Source organism: Xenopus laevis, chromosome 2S (genome assembly GCF_017654675.1).
Source record: "Xenopus laevis strain J_2021 chromosome 2S, Xenopus_laevis_v10.1, whole genome shotgun sequence".
Taxonomy (NCBI): Eukaryota; Metazoa; Chordata; class Amphibia; order Anura; family Pipidae; genus Xenopus; species Xenopus laevis.
The window spans coordinates 139075701-139095307 of NC_054374.1; the positions used below are offsets into that span (position 1 = coordinate 139075701).

Genomic DNA, 19607 nt, shown 5'->3' on the forward strand with positions numbered 1-19607 from the left:
TGTTAAAAAAAAGAAAAAGAAAAAAGGCTTTAGTTCCTCACATTTTTATGCAATCTTTTTGTTCAACCCACTGAATTAAAGCTGAAAGTCTGCAGTTCAACTGCATCTGAGTGGTTTCATTTAAAATTCCTTTTGGTAATGTACAGAATCAAAATTAGAAGAAAAAAAAAAGTTGTCTGTCCAAATATTTATGGGCCTAACTGTATATACTGTAGAGAGGGAGAGAGATGCAATAAAAATATTTATAAAATGCTGTTCTGAACAAGGATCAACTGCAGTCAATAATTAGCTGCAGCTCTCCATAAAAAAATAAGTAAGGAGCATAAAAGAGCTATAGAAGAACTATGAAACAGAAAGCCTTACTGCAGAGATTGCATAAGTAGAATAACTCTCCCTAAAATATGCAAACTCATTACATCTTTTAGGGGAACCGCTAATAAAGCAACAGGATAGGTCACAAATTCGCTTTGTTATTTCTCGTATACTTTTGAGATATATGGTTTAACAGAACATAATTTTAAAATACAACCTTTTTTCCTGATATACTGATATTATGTTTATTGACAGTGTCAACATGTTACATAGCACTTTATGTGCGTTGTTCATCATTTACATCAGTCTCTGCCTCAGTGGAACCTACAGTCTAAGGTTCCTATGACATTCACGCACACAACGTTAAATGCAATGGAAAGCAAGAGGGTGCTAAATGTACCAGGAAATTGGGTTTCATTTAGGTTACTAGTGTAAAAAAAAAGTTAATCTCCAGGAATGTAAGGGCTCTTATGCATGCAACATGCTGTATTCCACCTTCATTTGGCACTTACTTGCGGCATCATGAGTACATGCTCATAAGGAAGATCAGCTACGTTTAGTGCTGCGCTCCCCTCTGGCTGAACGGATTAAAATGAAACACAGGGGAGAGCAGGGCAAAAACACCCATGTGTAATAGTCTTTAGGGTGCAGATAAAGGCTAATAAACCAGCTCTTGATAAACTAATTAACAGTTTTGCATTCCAAAAAACACATTTTTGCCAGTACCCTCTATACATCTACCTGATCCTATTTGATGACTAATTGTACAGTCTTAGCGGTCACCAGGATCGGACTGGGGGGCCCGGGGCCCACCGGGACTGCTGTGCAGGGCCCTCCGCTACCTATTGTTAGGCAAAGTTGATGTTTGCCTTGCATCCGAGCAAATTATAATAGCTTAAAACCATATCAGAATCACCTTTATTATAATACAAAATAGCACCAAAACATTGTTTCATTTAGTCAACTGAAATCTCTTTACTATATGGTCCACTCAACTTTTTTATTTATAAGTTTAACAAAACTGCACAATCCCTTTGTGGAATGTTATGCTTTTTTAGAATAGTTAATAATAAAAGAAATTACCTCCAAATATGGCAAATAAGCAAAACATGACAGGGTAGAAGTAGCGGAGAGACAGTGTAAAGACGTATTCATGAACTGAGGCAGAGATGAGAAACACCGTCAGCATGACCCCAGCACGGTACCGCTGCTTACACAACTGAAAAAAAAACACATGTTCTGTTACAGAATCTGTCTGATAATACTTTCCTATTAGGATACACCTAAATAGCAGCAGCAATACTACTTTTAGTGAGTAATGCTGGTAACTACATTTAAGTACCAGTGATATGTATAGTTACCATTATTCATTGCATCCTTATTTCACTCCTTGTGACCCTGGACAAGTCACTTAATATCCTGGTGTCCCAGCATACTTAGTGAGACTAGAACGGCTGCCTTGCTTGCAATAAAGTGCTTTGAATCCCACAAGTGAAAAAAACCCACTATATAAACGATACACCAGATAGCACTCATATTAATTGATGAACGCTCATAAATCAATCCTGTCCTGATAGCAATATAGATTCCTCCATTGCCTCTTCCAAAACCTTTTTCTTTTGTCTAATTGCACTTAGGGTTCAGGGAGATTGGTCGCCGCAAAGACCAGCCGATTTGTCGCCAGGCGACTAAATCTCCCCGAATTGCCTAGTGCGCCCCTACCCGTAGTCATCTCTGGGATGTTGCCTAGTTAAAAGTTATCCCAAGAAAGATTGTCTTTAGAAGAGATTGCTGCACATAACCCCCCCCCCAAGCAAAACATACTATAAAATATTAGTTATAACTAGGGTTGCCACCTAGATTTTTACGGGTTTTCCCTATTAATATCATTGACCCCAAGCAACATTTTTACCGGCCAGGCCAGTAAAATACCAGTCAGGTGGCAACCCTTGTTATAACTACATGCAGACACATCGAAAAAAGTCAGATATTTGAATATAGAAATTCACCCTGTGAAAAACCTCTGTGTTCTTACCGAAAGCAGGTCTTGATATACATAGTAATACAGCCAGTCATGTACAACAACATTCCATGTGCGATAGTAATTTGAAAATGATGTTGAATTCCACCAGTCCTAAATGGATGAATTAAAAAAATCAAAAAAACATTTAATTGCACAGTTAAATATGGTGCCCAAAATAACCATTAAAGGCAAAGACAGAAATGTGTGCATGGTTGGATATTACCTTGTAAAACATACGATCAGCAAAACGAAGCATCTCTGCAAAGGCGTTCAACCAGCAATGCAGGAAGGCAAAAAACGACAGCAAAAGCACAAATGTACCTATTGGGCACAATGGAAACGACTTGATATCATCTACACCGTAGTAAGTTTATAGCATATAGAACACCCCCAAGAACACAAAAAAGAACTTCTTTAACCACAGAAAAGACATAGTTTCCAGTGTCATACGGCCAACAAACACCACTTCATGGGTGCATATAAGAAGTAATTGTGGTAGGCAGGTAAGTCATATGTATACAGGGTGTCAAAGTGAGGGTTCAATTTAAGTCAAAACATACTTATAAATACATTCTCCCTTTAGAAATGGATTTGTATATAGAGCTGTCAAACAAGGTTATGCAACATATCTATTAAACAGAACAAGGTCAAATAATTAAGCAATGAACACACAATAAAGGCTTATGATATCTATGCCTGATGTGCAGTTCAGCAAATACTAGGATACCCTGGTCATACTGAAAAATTTTTCCTACCTGGAAGAGTAGCGTGGAAGATGGACAGTACCAGCGTCTTAGTGCTAAATGGCTCTTTGCTCATGTTGGTGAAGACTGGAATGCACAGGGTGAAGAAAAGATAGTACCCAAAAAACAGACATCCAAAGAACTAAAGACAGATAGTAAATTATTGAAACAGTTCAAATTTAGCAGTTCCGATTTAGACATACACCTTAAATAATAATAAAAAAAAGGTAATAAAAGTTACAATGAGCTCCCATGGCCTAATGTTATCAAACTGCATAAGATGGATGAATAATTAAGTTATTAACACCCACTAACAATCCAAGGCCTCATAAGTAGGAGGATAGTGGATAAAAACAAGTACAACATGTAATCACTTAGCAGTAGACCTACAGGAAGACAAGAATAACAAGAAGCTAGGCCACTGTTGCATTATATGTATTGTATTTATGTATACTAAAGAAAAAAAATGATGGACCCCCTGTTGCACAACATGACCTTTATAATAACACTTGCTTTATTTTTATAATGAGGTACATTATTCACTATTTTTCAATACATTCTTAAAATGTGTTTCATATGTTGTACTACAGTAAGCGGTTTATTTACTTTAAATTGTATTCTGGTTAACTTATAGAAGGTGATTGACTTACTTGAGCAACATTTTTTGCCACAAAATTCCATCTGATACATGGAGTTCTGAAAAGACACAAGTGCTCAGAATTCACATTTAAAGCCTTGTACCTTTAGAATATAAGAAAAAGACAATTCCATAAATCTATGTAAATATAGCAATTTAAATAAGGTTTATAAAGCTACTGTGCTGCAGTTTACAGAGTGGGCCCAGCATTTCATGCAGCAGTTGGGGGGCTTTATGATGTTGGCAGTGCCACCAATGTAATGGACTTCAGTATTTAAACATTTCACGATTGCCTTTGCGGATGCTGTGCAGGGAATGTTACAGCATGATTCCCTGATGAGATTGGGCTGCAAAAATCCCCATTTTTCAAAACTATGTTTAGGAGCGGTTACATATCTTAAACCTTGTATTAAATTATTGTTATCTCCAGATAAAATGGGTAAGCACTGTTGCAACCATTATTAAATACACACACAACCAGTAGAAATAAATACAAAATAAGTGCCTACTGTGTGAATCATTCATAACTATTCATCCAAATACATACAATAATTGCAGATCTGAATTCTTATCTCATGCACCAAGAATTGAACTTCAAACCAGAAAGACAAAGAACAACTGCTGTCTGATTCTCAAAAATGCATTATGCCTCAAATGTTAATGAGTATAACATAAGCATTGACTCCTGCAATTATGAGGCTGAATAAAATGGCAAGACATGTTAAATAAATCGCACTATGCATGCTCTCCTTGCATTTGCCCATAATATTTTTTTTTACCTGGGATAGCTTTCTCTATAAATCAGAGTTGGACAGAAGAGGAAATAAAGATAACTGGAAAACTTGGGTAGGTGGATCTCTTTTCCTGGTAGACAAGGGAAAAAACATTTTTTAAATTTTGGAATTACTTTTAATTAATTAGTACCCATATAAGAAGGAATCTTAAATACTAAATAATGTCATGGCTAACATTCAATTAAACTCTTTAGTGGATTTCATCACATCCCAGAGTCTTGTCCTCTTGTTTTATAGACCTTGCTGTTAGTCAAACATTTTTTTTTTACCCATGAGCCACATTCAGATGTAAAAAAAGAGAGTAACATAAGAACCCAAAAAGTTCCTGGGGTGCCATATAAGGATAATGATTGGTTACCGTTAGCCCTATGTGGACTGGAAGTCTACAGGAGGTGTTGTTTGTCAGTACACCAAGTTTTTATGCAACAAAAGCTTGTCTTCAAACCAGCAATTCAAAAAGAAGCACCTGCACTGGGAGCAACATCCAAGGGGTCAGAGAGCAACATGTTTGTTCATTAGCCACTGGTTGGGGATCACTGACTTAGACAGACATTTCGGGGCACATTTACTAAGGGTCAAATATCAATGGTTAATAAACCCTTGAATTCGACCCTCGAGGTAAAATCCTTCGAATTCGTAGGATTTACCGCAAATGCTACGATGAAATCCTTTGAATCTAATGATTACATACGAGTATGTAGCCAAATTTTTTTCAAAGAGACAGTACTTTGACTATTGAATAGTCAAATGATTTTTAGTTTGAATCGAAGTCGTAGTCGTAGTAGCCTATTCGATGGTCGAAGTACCCAAAAAAACACTTTGAAATTCGAAGTTTTTTTACTTCGAATCCTTCACTCGAGCTTAGTAAATGTGCCCCTTCTTGTCAGCACAGCATCCTATGCACAGAGGTGGGCCAAACCTACCAGGTGCCCTAGGTTACCCTGGCCAGCTACCTAGCCCATGTTTATTAAGGTTATGATTACACTGGACAGATTAAAAATGTAAATTTCAGTTTTTAAATTAAAAAAAAAAAATATATAAAATGTGCGCTATTTTTTTTAAAAAACTTAAACCTCAGAAAACTGTGTAAATATGCAAAGAAACCCAACTCTTACACAGTAAAATCACATTCTATCCATCATTGTCAATGAGTCTGCCAAATTTTAAACTAATCTAGAAAATGTAAAAATAGCTTGAATTTTGCAAATATTAGTATCACTAATGATCTCGCCAACTTTTAGATGCCAGATTTTTATATTCAAAATTTGTGATTTCTGCAACAATTGAATCACAGTGATAAATCTGTCCAATATTTTAATATTTTCTTAATATGTCTGTCTGCTTTGACATGTAGATTATAAATCCCTACATATACCTTCCTTTTTTTATACTTTACATTTAGGTTAGGGCATATTAGTTGTACATTTTTCTTTTTGTATTACTTTCCTTAATTAATGAATTGAGAACTGTAATCGTTAAATATAATTGTAAAAGGAAATTGTGTTTTCTGAGCTGTATCATCCCTTTCAACAAGGCAGATTTGGGGGAAAATGTTTTCCTAGTTTTATCCAAGGGAAAATGGGTTTTCTCCAACTTATTATTTGTAATGAAAAAAAGTAAATTCTGACCATTTTACCAAATCAATATTTTCACAGAATTTTTAATGCCATAGCATATAATACAATAACATAATTTTATTAAAAATTTCTGTAGGAGAAACATATTAAATCTGGCCCTATATTTTGAAGTGATTTTAAAGTGTTAAACTTTGAAGTTGTGTGTCTTTGTTGAACCAGTGCCATGCTCAAAACAAAAAAATATATATATTATTAGTTGGGACATACTCTCCTTTCTCATGACCAGTGGAGCACACTCTCTCAAAAAGGAGTAGCTCTTCATCAGAAAACGAACCTGAAACAAGATGGCAAACAGAACATATCATTAATCTTTATTATCATGTGAGGTTCTTTAGAGTACATAAATAAAAGCAGGGGCGCTGCACCAGTGAGGCGCGATGAGAAATTCGCCTCAGGCAGCAGCGCTCCACTAGTTACCAGGGACGGCAAAAATGCAGCTCCTGGTAACTTAAATAGCCGAATTTCCAGTTTTAAAACGGTAAATTCAGCTCTACTAGCGTAGAGAGCGCAATTATGCTCTCTGCGCTAGAGTCCTGGCACCCCTGGACCCCTCCATGACCGCTTTCGGTGCAAAAAGGTGAGCGCACGGGGGAGGGGGGCAGCAGCTACATCAACCGGCCTCAGGTGGTGGAGGGGTCCATATCGCCCCTGAATAAAAAGCATACATTTTGTTTCTTTCATACTCCCCAGTAACTACTTTAAGTATTTGGTCTAAGGAATAGTGATAAGTGAAATTATTGTAAAATTTTGCCACAAAAATTACACCCATAGATTCTAATGGGTGAAAAAATTTGTTGTGCAATGTGTTGCGCGTCAAAAAAATATTTGTCGCCCATAGACTTCAATGCATTTCACCAAATTTTCGGTAAAGCGAAATATGTCCAAGGAAGCAAAATAAAGACAAAAGAGATCCTCTAATGCCCTAGACATGAGCCCACCATAAAACCAATATGGCATGCCCCTCAAATTGGTAAAAAAACATTTTTAAAACAAAAATGTTTTAATAGTTACAACTTTTAAAGACAATCCTGCTTTAAAATAGGAAAAAATGCCAGCGTTTTTTTAAAATGTTTATGCCTTTTCGGCATACAGGATATGATGTCACTGACATAAGATGAGATAAGGATATGGCTTCATCTTATCAGTTCGCCAGGGAATTTGCGGAGTAACGGTCGTCCGACTGAGCAAAAATGCGCCTGAAGAAAGGGCTCAAAATTGCACCAGTGACTGTCTCTTTCGCTAACAAATTGTCCTCTATGCCTGTTAGTAAATTGGCGATGTTCCTACAGATGGTATATCTGGCAAATTTTTGCCAACGATGGCCACTTCACTGTTTAGTAAACCTGCCCCTATGACTCCCAGCACAAGGCAACTTTAAGTTAAATTAAAGCAGACCACTTATTTTACTATCATTTCTCTGTAAAGACTAACAGAAGGGTTACAAACTCCTTTGCTTCATAAGGATAGTATGGATGATAATTTTTCCCCAAAATGACCCTCCCCCTCAAAATGTCTGTATGTGCTACTCACCTGCTCAAGGATAACAATAAAGCTGGATGCGGGAGGCAGCTTGTACTGTGTCACAACATATATTGGCAGGACACCAAGAACAGATATTTGGCAGACAAGCAGCAGACCTCCTACTACAGCAGAGAGCAGCAATGTATGGTTTGATTCTGGGTACAAAGATCCTAAAACATGTAAAGCTCTGTAGGGAACTAGGAGTGCATACATAAATAGACAGAGCCATGTCCATACCACAGTGCTAAGTTGGCCAAAGGTGTAGAACAAAAGGTCAAGATCCAGAAACAGTCTGTAATAAGAGCAGATTACAGATAGAATAAGGCACATTGCAAAAGTAACTAAAAAATTAAGAAACTTTAAAAGGAGCATCGTTTTCCATATATACATTTTTCCAATTTTTTTTTTGGGATGATGAAATTGGCTTGAGGACATTTTTAAGTTTTTGTCTTCAGGCAGAGCGAAAACCATTTTATAGCCAGAGCACTAGATGGTTCACAATTCAATGCTAATGTGAATAGTTTAACTGAAACTGCTTTCATATACTATTTCCCCCTGGGCCAAAACCTGCATAGTGCTTCCCAATACAGGCATGTGCGTGGTGTCACAGCGAGTAGCACTAGAAAACCTAAATACTAATATATGCTACATATTAAGGTGGTCATACACAAATGGGCCAAATCTGACTAATTAGATCCATTGCCCCTGGAGTAATGATCACATCGTATTAGGAGCCTATCCATACTCATCAGGAGAGGAAGATGTGATACTTGCCTAAAGGTATTTTCAAACCTTCCTGATAGATATCAGACCATTGGTTTAGCCCTATACGAGGTACAATAAGCAAGTAACTTAGTCTGGAAGGACTAAGTGGGTAGGTAAAGATCAGACTGAGTATGACCTGCTTAACTTACGGGGGACTGGCAGCTATATTCCCAGACACAAAATTTCAACTTGGCAGGTCACAGGCATATTTTTAAGTGACATAAGGCTGCTGCATTACAGCTACACAATAACCTGTAAGAAGGTTGGAGGCCAAAACTTCGTGTGGGGCTTTGTTTCCCCTTTAAAATGTTTATAATGAAAATTTTGCCCAATATACTATGTGGTTCATTGCTTAATAATTTATACTCTCACCTGCCCTGGTCAATGATGTCCACAGCTGCAGTACTGATAACGAAAACACAAAGTACAGCCACAAACATGTGATAAATAGTGCGGAAATGCTCCACCTCCATCAGATCACTAGGTGAGAATAGAAATCCAATTATTTGCCTGAAGCTGGCAGTGAATGGCTGCCCTACCATAACAAGTGATTGTACAGAGCTGCCCACAGTTCTTTTTGAATATCTTTTTCTTAGACATTGGTTATCATCAGTTATTTGACACTTACTCCAACAGTGAAGCACGATGCATAAATACTTTTTGCTTTTCCGAAATTGATCCTTTGTGCCTTTGAAAATAAAAAATCACATATGGTTTTATGTAGCAGCGTGTAACACAGGCAATGGCAGTTTTATTAACAGCAATCACAAAACACCACTGGGAATGTTTTTGCTGCAAAAGCATATAGCTGCATTCATTATTTCTTAATACTAACTCTTAGTATTCAATTATTTCTCTTTCTTAATGTTCATATTTTTGCTGGCACTCAGGCACATAGCCTTGGCACATGCCATTGAGCCAGTTATTGATGCCTAAGCTAAAAATAAGAACCAAAGATTAACAAAGTAGTAGACTATACATTCTACATATCTGGTTTTGTGTTTCTGTACCAGCCCAAAGTGACCATATTCTTTTAGCAGTTAATATTTGTGCCCCAAGGCTTAGGGACCAACTGCTACTTCATGATTTTGGAAGACCCTTTATTTTAGCTTTTCAACAGCAGTCCAAAGCACACTGAGCATATAAACGTCAAACATACTCTTAGGATGGCTGAATAAGATCCAAGACTGAAGGCCTGGATCATTATGATTACAGGGCTGATGATCCTTTGCACTGGTACATAGTAAGTTCAGTATATAAAATATAATATTTCTAGCAATATTATTTTTTATCTCTTAGTTCCCTTTCTTTAAAAGGAGAAGGAAAGTAATTTAGCACTTGGGGGTGCCAAATGTTAGGCACCCCCAAGTGAATGTATTTACTTACCTGAAACCCCGGGCCAGTGCTCCTATCAGCAAAAAATTGCACCGGCCGGGGGTTATTCCAGTGAGAACCACAGAGCACGTCTCTTCCGGCTTTCTGGAATAACCCCTTTCACAGAAGATTTTCACTGTATATCTTGCATAGTGGAGTGCTCTGGGCATTTTCAAGAGTCTAAGCCTCTGCTTGAAGGTGAGCACGCCCAAAGCAAGCACCATGGCCACCACACCCTGCTTGTCACTTTAGCCCCCCACCCTTGTCATCTCAGCACCTCAACCCTGCTTAGCACTGCTGCTAAGAACAACTCTCTCCCTGCAACCTGTTCACCGAATCCCACCACCCTCACCGTAGTGAACTGCCGTATCATTGCAGGGGAGGTTGCCAGGCATGCTAAGGGATGGCAGGCAGAAGGGGTATGTGCTCCCATTGTGCCTACTCCTAGTTCCCAACCCTGTCTTAGCCTCTCCATGTGCCATTGCTCTATGAATACAAATCTCTGTTTGGAGCAGGTTAATAATATCCTCACAATCTGCTTGCACAGGTCACTCATTTTTACCTTTTATTATTAACATGGTCTTTTTTTGAGGACAAGATGGAGGCTTGGTCTCTTTTGTGTGAACATATAGCTTCTGCTACAGCTTTATCAAGGAGATCTTTCAGGTGGCAGCTCATTTCTTCTACCAGTTCAGCCTTTACCCCCTGAAAGTGCATCAAGTAGATTAGAATCTTTTATTTATGAAGTGTCAATTCACTTTGCAGTGTTCTACAACCAAGGACAGACAAGGTGTTGATAAAGATGGATATTGTCCCTGGCTTGATTCAACCTTTACAAGAACACAATATATAGATATATTCTGCCAGCTTCATTGTTTAAAGACAGATTTTATATTTTTGTGAACCCTACTATTAAAATGCTATATGCTCCATGATTAACATACACAGGTAAAGGATCCCTTATCCGGAAACCCGATATCCAGAAAGCTCCAGATTACGGAATGGCTCTCTCCCATAGACTCCATTTTACCCAACTAATCCAAATTTTTTAAAATGATTTCCTTTTTCTCTGTAATAATAAAACAGTAGCTTGTACTTCATCCCAACTAAGATATAATTAATCCTTATTGGAAGCAAAACCAGCCTATTGGATTTATTTAATGTATTTCTAGTAGACTTAAGGCAGGAAGACCCAAATTACGGAAATATCCATTATCCGGAAAACCCCAGGTCCCGAGCATTCTTGATAACAGGTCCCATACCTGTATCTCAAATACTTTCTGTCCACAGTAATGCTAAACTTCAGGGTAAAGTTACATAAGGACATTTTCTTTTGGTTTCCAGTGGGTACTCCTCCAGGTCCAAAAAACCTGCAGGCAGGTTAATTGGCATCTGAATAAATAGAAGGTGTATGAATGTGATATGAACCTTAGACTGTAAACTTCACATGGGCAGGGACTGATGTGAATGATCTATAGTCTACGAAGGACTGCAGAAATGTGGCAGGTCTTTCTATAACAGCAACTAAATCAATGACATTTATCAATGCAGATTTGAGCAGTTGAAAACTATTCTGTTCAAGTTTAACGATTTCTGCTGAAAGTCAACTCAGACAAATCCTTCATTAGTTGGAATGGAAAGTATTAACAATTAAACAGTTGGCATGCGGTTTTCTTTGGTTTAAGTATAAAGTTTCAAAAGACAGAAAGCCATCTCCCATAGGGGGAATTTTAGGCAAATAATTTTTTTAAATAAATAAATAAATAAATAAATAAAACAGTACCTTGGACTTCATCCTAAATGAGCTTTGTGGATCCATATAGTTGGCAAAACAATCCTATTGGGTTTATGCAATGTTTTGAATGATTTTTAGCAGACCTAAAGTATGCTTACAGAAATATCCCTTATTTGGCAAGCCCCAGGTCCCAAGCATTCTGGATAATAGATCCTTTACCTGTACTTTTTGTAAATTGGGCCCATAGTGTGCATTAAAATACCATCATCCATGACTAAAATAAAACTTGAAAGTGCCCATTAGAGCTTTTCAAACTTACATACTGGTCCAATAATTCTAATGAATGCATGCATTTCCTACCTCCATATGTCTCTTCCATTCAATAAGACCATTGATGCCATTGCCATCAGACAGCCCACCTAAAAACAGAGTAGACTGTTATTTCTGCTAAAGCAGTTCAGCTGTATATCATTTAATGCAAATGCCATGTGTGAACCGAGATCTCTTCTTTGCCTTGATTTTCTAATGTTAGAATTCATTAATGCATACAGCAGTGAACAGCAAAAAGACGTGATGTGATTTTGAGACTCTTACTGACCTGCAATCATCCCAAACCCTAATAAAGTAGTCTGTATAATGATACCTGTACTAAAGAAAATTTGAATTGATGTGAATGCTAAACATACTCTGCAAAGTGCTGTATAAGTGTGTTGTGGCTAAATAAATGAAGGATAGTAAATACGTTACAAACATTGTGGTCTAAAATCTGGCCACCCTTCCTAAAAAAAAAACAGTCCGTAACTTAATGAAAACAACATATTAGTGATCCTATTACAGTGCTATGAGGTTTCTAGGTCATATGATACTAGGAAATAATGGTTTACCCTATTCCGACTAATGGCATCCATACATATACATTAGTTGCATTTACCCGATTTACTCAACACACGGTTATTTATTAAAGGTGGAAATGTATGTGAATTTTTCAATTTGGTTGTACTCGCAACTCAAATGGGAGGTGATTTATGAAAAAATGTGATCGTCTAATATTCGATCGAATAGTCCCGACCCGAAAATTCAAATAGACTTCGAATAGAGTTTTCCTCCGAAAAAAAACTTGAATGTGAGGAAGGCAATTAACATATTCAACTGGTTCAATGGACCTCTGCCATTGACTTGTAAATGAACGCGGCAGGTTTTAGGTGGTGAAAATATTCGAATTACAACGGTTTCCATGGTCAAAGTGCGATAAATCTCACATTAAAATTTACATTCAAGTTGGTGCTTTTAAATTCGAATTTGTGAGCTGACACACAAAAAAAATAAAAAATTTAAATTAGAAGTTTACCATTCGAACCTTCTGCCCCACAGAGTATGACATAAAACCTCATAACTGTACATGAATGACCATCTTAACTGGCCCTCAGGTTGCTCTTTTCAACCTTATCTTTTCAGCTTCTATGGAATCAATTACCTTGTTTGCAGTCTGCTGTTACATTACTAGCTCAAACATGGATAACCTTAGCCACAGGTTAAGTGATAACAATTCTGAAATTCCCTATTGCAGGTAAATAAAAGCCTTCTTGAGAATCATGGTAAACATTGCTTAATGCAAACATCTCAGGGATTTCAGGTAGTGTGGAGAGAGTCCTGTACGGACCATGAGACATAATAATGTGTAAGCAAAAAAAGGTGTTTCAACAAATATGTAAATATTATATAGCCAACCAACCATAATATGTACAGGGTGACATCCCTGCTTCACACAAGAAACTAAAATAAAACTTTTATTGCACAATATGTTGTTTGTGCACAGTAAGCTACAATTGTGCATGTGTTTGGGACCGAACCTTTGCACTGATATAGAATTGTTCTTGTGCTCTTGTTTATTTAAAATGCAAAGGAAAAAATGGTAAAAAAAAAAGGATGTTGTTGCTTGGACTTGAATATCGTCAAATAACATTCTCTCCATCTTGAGAATATGATTATCTTACTTATAGTGGGATAGATCAGACTGTGTCTGAAGCAGCTGTACACCCACTTTGACTGGTGGAAAGAGCCTACTGGTCTATTGTAGCTTTATTACAAGTCTCTACAGGCCTAGGAATTAGATGTGGCTCTCATAAAGTGTAATCAAAGTGCCCCCTCAGCTTCATTAGATGTGATCACGGCCCTTTGGTGAGGAGCATGAGATGAAGACTAATCTGTTTTCCATCCTCCTATTCACTTAGACACCTTCAATGGTAACAGGTCCAGAAATAGATCATTGCCACAGTGTAATCTATTTATTCACTGGATATTTTATGTGCCTGGAAAAAGACCAGGAGATGAGAATTTAGCATTAACCTAGCATTATCATCATTTATAGACAAAAAGTCTCTGGAATAATCTGGGCCATAAAAGTAAACCACAACTGCAGCTATTAAACAAGTAACACCATACAGTGAAGATATTTCTTTTGCCTTCTCTTCCCAACTGCAGATGTCTCTCTCTAAAACACTGTTTCGCACTTTGCATGTTGAATTAATAGCTAATTTTGCACCTGCGTGAGGTGCCATGAGGGCTAAACTCCACTAGTGCTTTTGTTTGGTGTTGGCTCAACAAAATACATCTGACAAGTCAGATGTTGCACGGGTCAAAATTAGCGATGGGCGAATAAATTTGCCTGGTACTAATTTGCGGCGAATTTCTGCATTTCGCCACCAGCGAATACATTTTTTCTTTAACGCCAGCTTGGACGCGGGCGTCAATTTCCAATTTTCATGTTTTTTCGTGGAACTGTCCGATTTTCAATTTTTTTTAATGAAAATGTCCGTTTTCACAATTTTTTTGTGAAAATGTCAAAATTTCAAGTTTTTTCGTAAAACTTTACGATTTCACGCTTTTTCTGCGAATTTCACGCATTTTGCAGAAAATTTGCAAATTTTTCAGCGAAGGGAAAATCACTAGTCAAAATAGAATGGGAAAATGAGAAAGCTACATGTAAAATGTTCCATCTGAGACTACACAACATGTCGGATGGAAACGCTGCATACTGTATCATTATCCAACAAGATAAAAATGGATGGTGATGGAAAGACTTTTTATCTCATTGAAATATATGGACTGTTGGATGTAAACACATGAAGAAAAGACTCCATCCGGCTTTATCTTTAAATTCTAGCCTAGGAGGATCAGATTTTGTAGCATCCTACAAAATCTTGTGCTTTTGTCTGCTGTTGCGTGGTTTGTTTGGAGGATCACATAAAATCAGACCCACAAAATCTGATGAAAAGCCTAAGGGTAGGACTACATGAATGATTTCCACACGATTCGACGCGCTGCGCAAAAACGCAGGCGTCACATGGGATGCAACAGAAATAAGGTAAGTAATATTGTCGGATGGTGTCGCAGCGTTGATCTGACGCGACACAACTGTCGGTTGCAGACGCTGCATCCGACATTTTCATTAATTACCTTATTTCTGTCGCTTCCGACGCGACACCTGCGTGTCGAATTGACACCAGTGATGAGGAGCAGATACGTCTGAGAGTGCAGAGGCAAGTTTAGGAAATGAGCAAGTTGCGGATCGCGCTGACATCATCCATGTAGTCCTACCCTATATGTAGAGAAAGCAGACCCTGAAACTGCTGGGGGGGGGGGGGGTAACGGAGGCCCAGGGGTCATTCAATTTGTGGTGTGCAGGGCCAAGTGCCACTTTAAAAGGAGTGGTTTACCTTTACATTAATTTCAGTATGATGTAGAGAGCTATATTCAGAGACAATTTACAATAGGAGAATGCCTAAATAGAAAGATAAATAATAATAAGTATCAATACCAATAAATGTATAGACTTAAAGAGCATTTGGGTTTTAGGTGGGGTACATGACCACCATTTGCTGAAAAGAGTCAAAAGTAGAAGGCTAATAATTCAAAAACTATAACTAAAAAAAGGAATTGAAAAGTTGCTTAAAGGAATCGTAACATCAAAAAATAAAAGTTGTTTAAAGGAATAAAATGTACTGTTGCCCTGCACTGGTAAAACTGTTGTGTTTGCTTCAGAAACTACTATAGTTTATATAAAATAAGCTGCTGTGTAGTAATGGGGGCAGCCATTCAAAGGAGAAAAGTCCCAGGTAACACAGCAGTTAAGCTCTGTAGAACATAATGGTGTTATCTGTTATCCACTATTTAACCTGTGCCATACAGCCTTTTTTCAATTTCGGCCATTGCTACACAGCAGCTTTTTTATATGAACTATAGTAGTGTTTCTGAAGCAAACAGATCCGTTTTACCAGTGCAGGGCAACACTACATGATATTTTTTTTTTACTTTAAAACACTTTCATTTTTTGGTGTTACTGTTCCTTTAAAATGAGTCATTCTATAACATACTTAAAGTGAACTTAAAAGTTAACCACCATTTTAAGCGCTTCAGTTATAAGACAAATATAATGAAGAATTTAGTTGAACTTTAAAGGAGAAATGAAATCTAACCACATGTTCAGAACTCAACTTAAGAGTTGCGTTTAACCCAACACCAAGCACTCATTTTAAATCTACCAAATTCTCATATATTCAGTAATGTAATCTCAAGATGTGCTTTTTTCTGCTCTCCAGGCTGCCATTTTGGATTAAGTAATATCAGATTCTCCAGTTACGGGCCTATTGAACTCTGCTCTCTAAATGTCATCTTAGGTGAATCAGCTCTGTTTGCCAGCAGCCTAGCAATGCATTATATAGGCTGTTGCACACCTGGATAAACCCTGGTATCAGATGTTTCCTTCCCTCAATTCCGATATTTGCGTGTAAGTGCTAATATTCAGTGGATTTCAGCATAAGAAATTAAAATTTTCTCCACCCAAAATGTGCTTCACCTGTGTGCGGACAGGCAGAGGCCATGTATACTAGTGCACATGGATGTAGTGTAGATATGCCAACACAGAAAGCTTTTCCTATAGCTTAACCTTAAAATCAGAATCGTTGTGCTGCCTCATTTGCAGGTTGACACTTTGCCTGCTGATGATGAAAAGGATAAAGGCCATAGATCACAGTAAAATTAACTTTGTTGCACACAGTAGACTTCTATGTTCTATTTTGTTGAACTAGATATTAGTGTTTTTTTTTTTAATTATAAACATTGCTTGTTCAGCAGCTTTCAGGCTTACAATTTCGGCTGTTATCTGGCTGCTAGGGATTAATTACCCTAGCAACCCTTGATCAAGTTTGAAGTCAAAAAGGAGAAATTAATGGTAAAGGGACTAAAAAGCAGAAGTAATAAAGAAATACAGGTAATAAAATGTAAGCCTCACAGTCAACTCTATTTGGTTACAGAGGATGACCTACATAACCGTTTGGTTTTTTTTTTACTGTATTTTAATACTATGTACATCTATTATTCTGCAACTCTCAGGCTTCAAATGTCAACTGTTATCTTGTTGCTCAGGTTTAATACTCACTACAACTAGACAGCAGTAGTAAGAATGGAAGATAAGATCTATGGTCTGAAAAGTAAATATATATATATATATATATATATATATATATATATATATATATATATATATATATAAAATATCAGAGCCCCGTCTACAAGGCATAGAGGTTAATCAAAAGTGAACTTTAATCCCCCCCTGCTTGTGAAAGCAAGTGATGAGGAGCAGATACGTCTGTGCAGAGTGCACAGGCGAATTTAGGAAATGAGCTGGGAATGAACAAGTTGGCACTGAAATAAGAAAAAGGGGGATTTGCATACATTTAAGGATGTATCACATTAGAAAAGCCAAATTGTTTTATATGCCGGATTATCTAGATTTCTCACAGGGAACTAACTAAGCAGGACAAAACAATGGTAATTATTGGAAGCACCGTGTGTATGGAACTTTACCTGCTTTTCCATTGCAAGCTGCTTCCTGTGGGTAATGGTTCTTCCTTTGCCTCAACGAGCCTTCCTCGTTCTCCTCCACTGGGGCCATCCTGTTCCTTTTGGGGGCCACAGTTCCACTTGATGAACAAGGAGTCCTCGCTCCCCCTTCCAACACTTTACAGGTAATATTCTCCTTCTCCTCCTCCTGCCACACAGGATTTCAGGTCAGCTTGTTTCTCCCTATCAGCTGAAGTAGCTGATTTAACCTTTGGAATTTAAAGGGAACTTTGATCCAATTTCCCCAAATTATCTGATTGCAGGGAGGAAAAAAAGAAAAATAGATGTTTCAACAAGCTTTTAATTCATTTGTCCATTGCTTCTAGTTAGCGCTTCACTCTTTTGCTGTAAATCATATATAAGGTTGTTAGTTAATTTTGCCTGGAGGATTACATTAGAAAGCAATGTTTTCTGGTGTCTATAACAGACATGTTCAATTTCATACATTTCATCATATAATGGCAGTTCCCTGAGACTCAATATCCTACATATATACTAATTTATTAATGCTAAATTGCTGTACTGCCTGTGTGCACATCAAAAATGTAGCTGTATGTTATCCTGCATTATTGGACATTGGTTAATTTTCTATATGCCTCCTGCCTATGTCCAGCAATATTGTAATCTATATCATTTTATAACACCAGATTTTACTCTATACACCTGTATCAAGATTTGTGCCAGTATCAAGAAAAAATGTACCCAAAAGATTTTTTTAACATTTCCAGACTTTCATCAGGCCATAGGTGCATGTCCTTAGGGTGATAAAGTCCTGGATATTTTTTGAAAACGGAGGTACTCTTAATGCTAGATGGTAAAAGGTAACAAAAATACCCAGAGTGGATATTGCTAAACAAAATTGGGGTACTTGACATCTCTACTGTGAGGCTAATTTACCTAATAACTAGGATAAATCTATAGGGTTTGCTTTAGCCAGTGCTACATTATTTTAAGCCTTGCCCATTGGTTTCCATCAGGGTGGCCATTATTTTTCTCAATTCTGGGCCAATCTACTGTGCCAACTGTGTTCAAATTCAGCATTCATAAATGGCTGCTGTATTATCTTTGCTATATATATAGCATAACATTTGGAACAATATATTATAGAGTGCAGTGTCGGACTGGCCCGGCGGGACACCGGGAAAAAACCCGGTGGGCCCCGACCCTCGTGGGCCCCCGCCGGGCCAGGCCCCCTCCCCCGATGCTTGTTTTTTGAAAAAAAAAAAAAGATCTTCGTCGATGCGCAGTGTGCGCATGCGTTCAGACGCAGCGCGCGCATGCGTGCAGACGCATCGCCGTGCGCGCATGCACACAGAGGAGGCCACCGTGTGCGCATGCATACTGAAGGGCGCCGCACGGCGCGTTGCAGCAGGGGGACGGGGGCCTGTAGGGGGGCCCTGGACTGGAGTCCCGGTGGGCCCCGGGCCCCCAGTCCGACCCTGATAGAGTGTGTTGAGACACTTACATCAGCCGCTGCCACAAAGGAGTTTAACTGCCCTAGTCCAACACACTAGAGCAGTGATCCCCAACCAGTGGCTCATGAGCAACGTGTTGCTCACCAACCCCTTGGATGTTGCTCTCATTGGCCTCAAATCAGTTGATTATTTTTGCATTCTTGATTTGGAGGCAAGTTTTGGTTGCATAAAAACCAGGTGTCCTGCCAAACAGAGCCTCCTTTAGGGCTCTTACAGACGAGCGTTTGAAGCTGTGCTCCCCTGTGTTGCGGTTTTATGCATTCAGCTGCAGGAGAGTGCAGGAGTAGACGTATTCAGTTTTTTTTCAATGGGGCTGTACTCACACAGGTGCATGTAAGCGCCGAACGCAGGTTGAGACGCAACATGCTGCATTTTTCCTGCGTTCGGCGCCTACATGTGCCTGTGTGAGTACAGCCCCATTGAAAAAAGCTGAATGCGTCTACTCCTGTGCTCCACTGCGGCTGAACGCATAAAACCGGAACGCAGGGGAGCGCAGCTTCAAACGCTCGTCTGTAAGAGCCCTTAGGCTGCCAGTCCACATAGGGGCCAATCACAGCCCTTATTTGGCACCCCCAAGAACTGTTTTCATGCTTGTGTTGCTCCCCAACCCCTTTTTACATTTTAATGTGGTTCATGGGTAAAAAAAAGTTGGGGAACCCTGCACTAGGGCAAATCAGGAGCTAATCAATG

The 19607-nt window shown here is 38.3% G+C and overlaps 1 protein-coding gene across 2 annotated transcripts in view; it reads right to left on the minus strand.

The window, feature by feature from the left end:
• Positions 1 to 17650, minus strand: part of soat2.S (sterol O-acyltransferase 2 S homeolog) — a 23299-nt gene extending 5649 nt beyond the window's left edge. The window contains exons 1-13 of one of the 2 annotated variants that reach the window (XM_018248506.2): positions 17407 to 17650; positions 11902 to 11960; positions 10369 to 10511; positions 9061 to 9120; positions 8805 to 8912; positions 7677 to 7959; positions 6354 to 6420; positions 4495 to 4579; positions 3729 to 3774; positions 3091 to 3220; positions 2559 to 2656; positions 2348 to 2446; positions 1396 to 1531 (exon numbers count right to left, since the gene is read on the minus strand). In XM_018248506.2, coding sequence (XP_018103995.1) covers positions 1396 to 1531; positions 2348 to 2446; positions 2559 to 2656; positions 3091 to 3220; positions 3729 to 3774; positions 4495 to 4579; positions 6354 to 6420; positions 7677 to 7959; positions 8805 to 8912; positions 9061 to 9120; positions 10369 to 10511; positions 11902 to 11960; positions 17407 to 17494 — 1402 coding nt within the window. In that variant the 5' untranslated portion in view covers positions 17495 to 17650. 2 annotated transcript variants of the gene reach the window in all.
• Positions 17651 to 19607: the final 1957 nt, after the last annotated feature.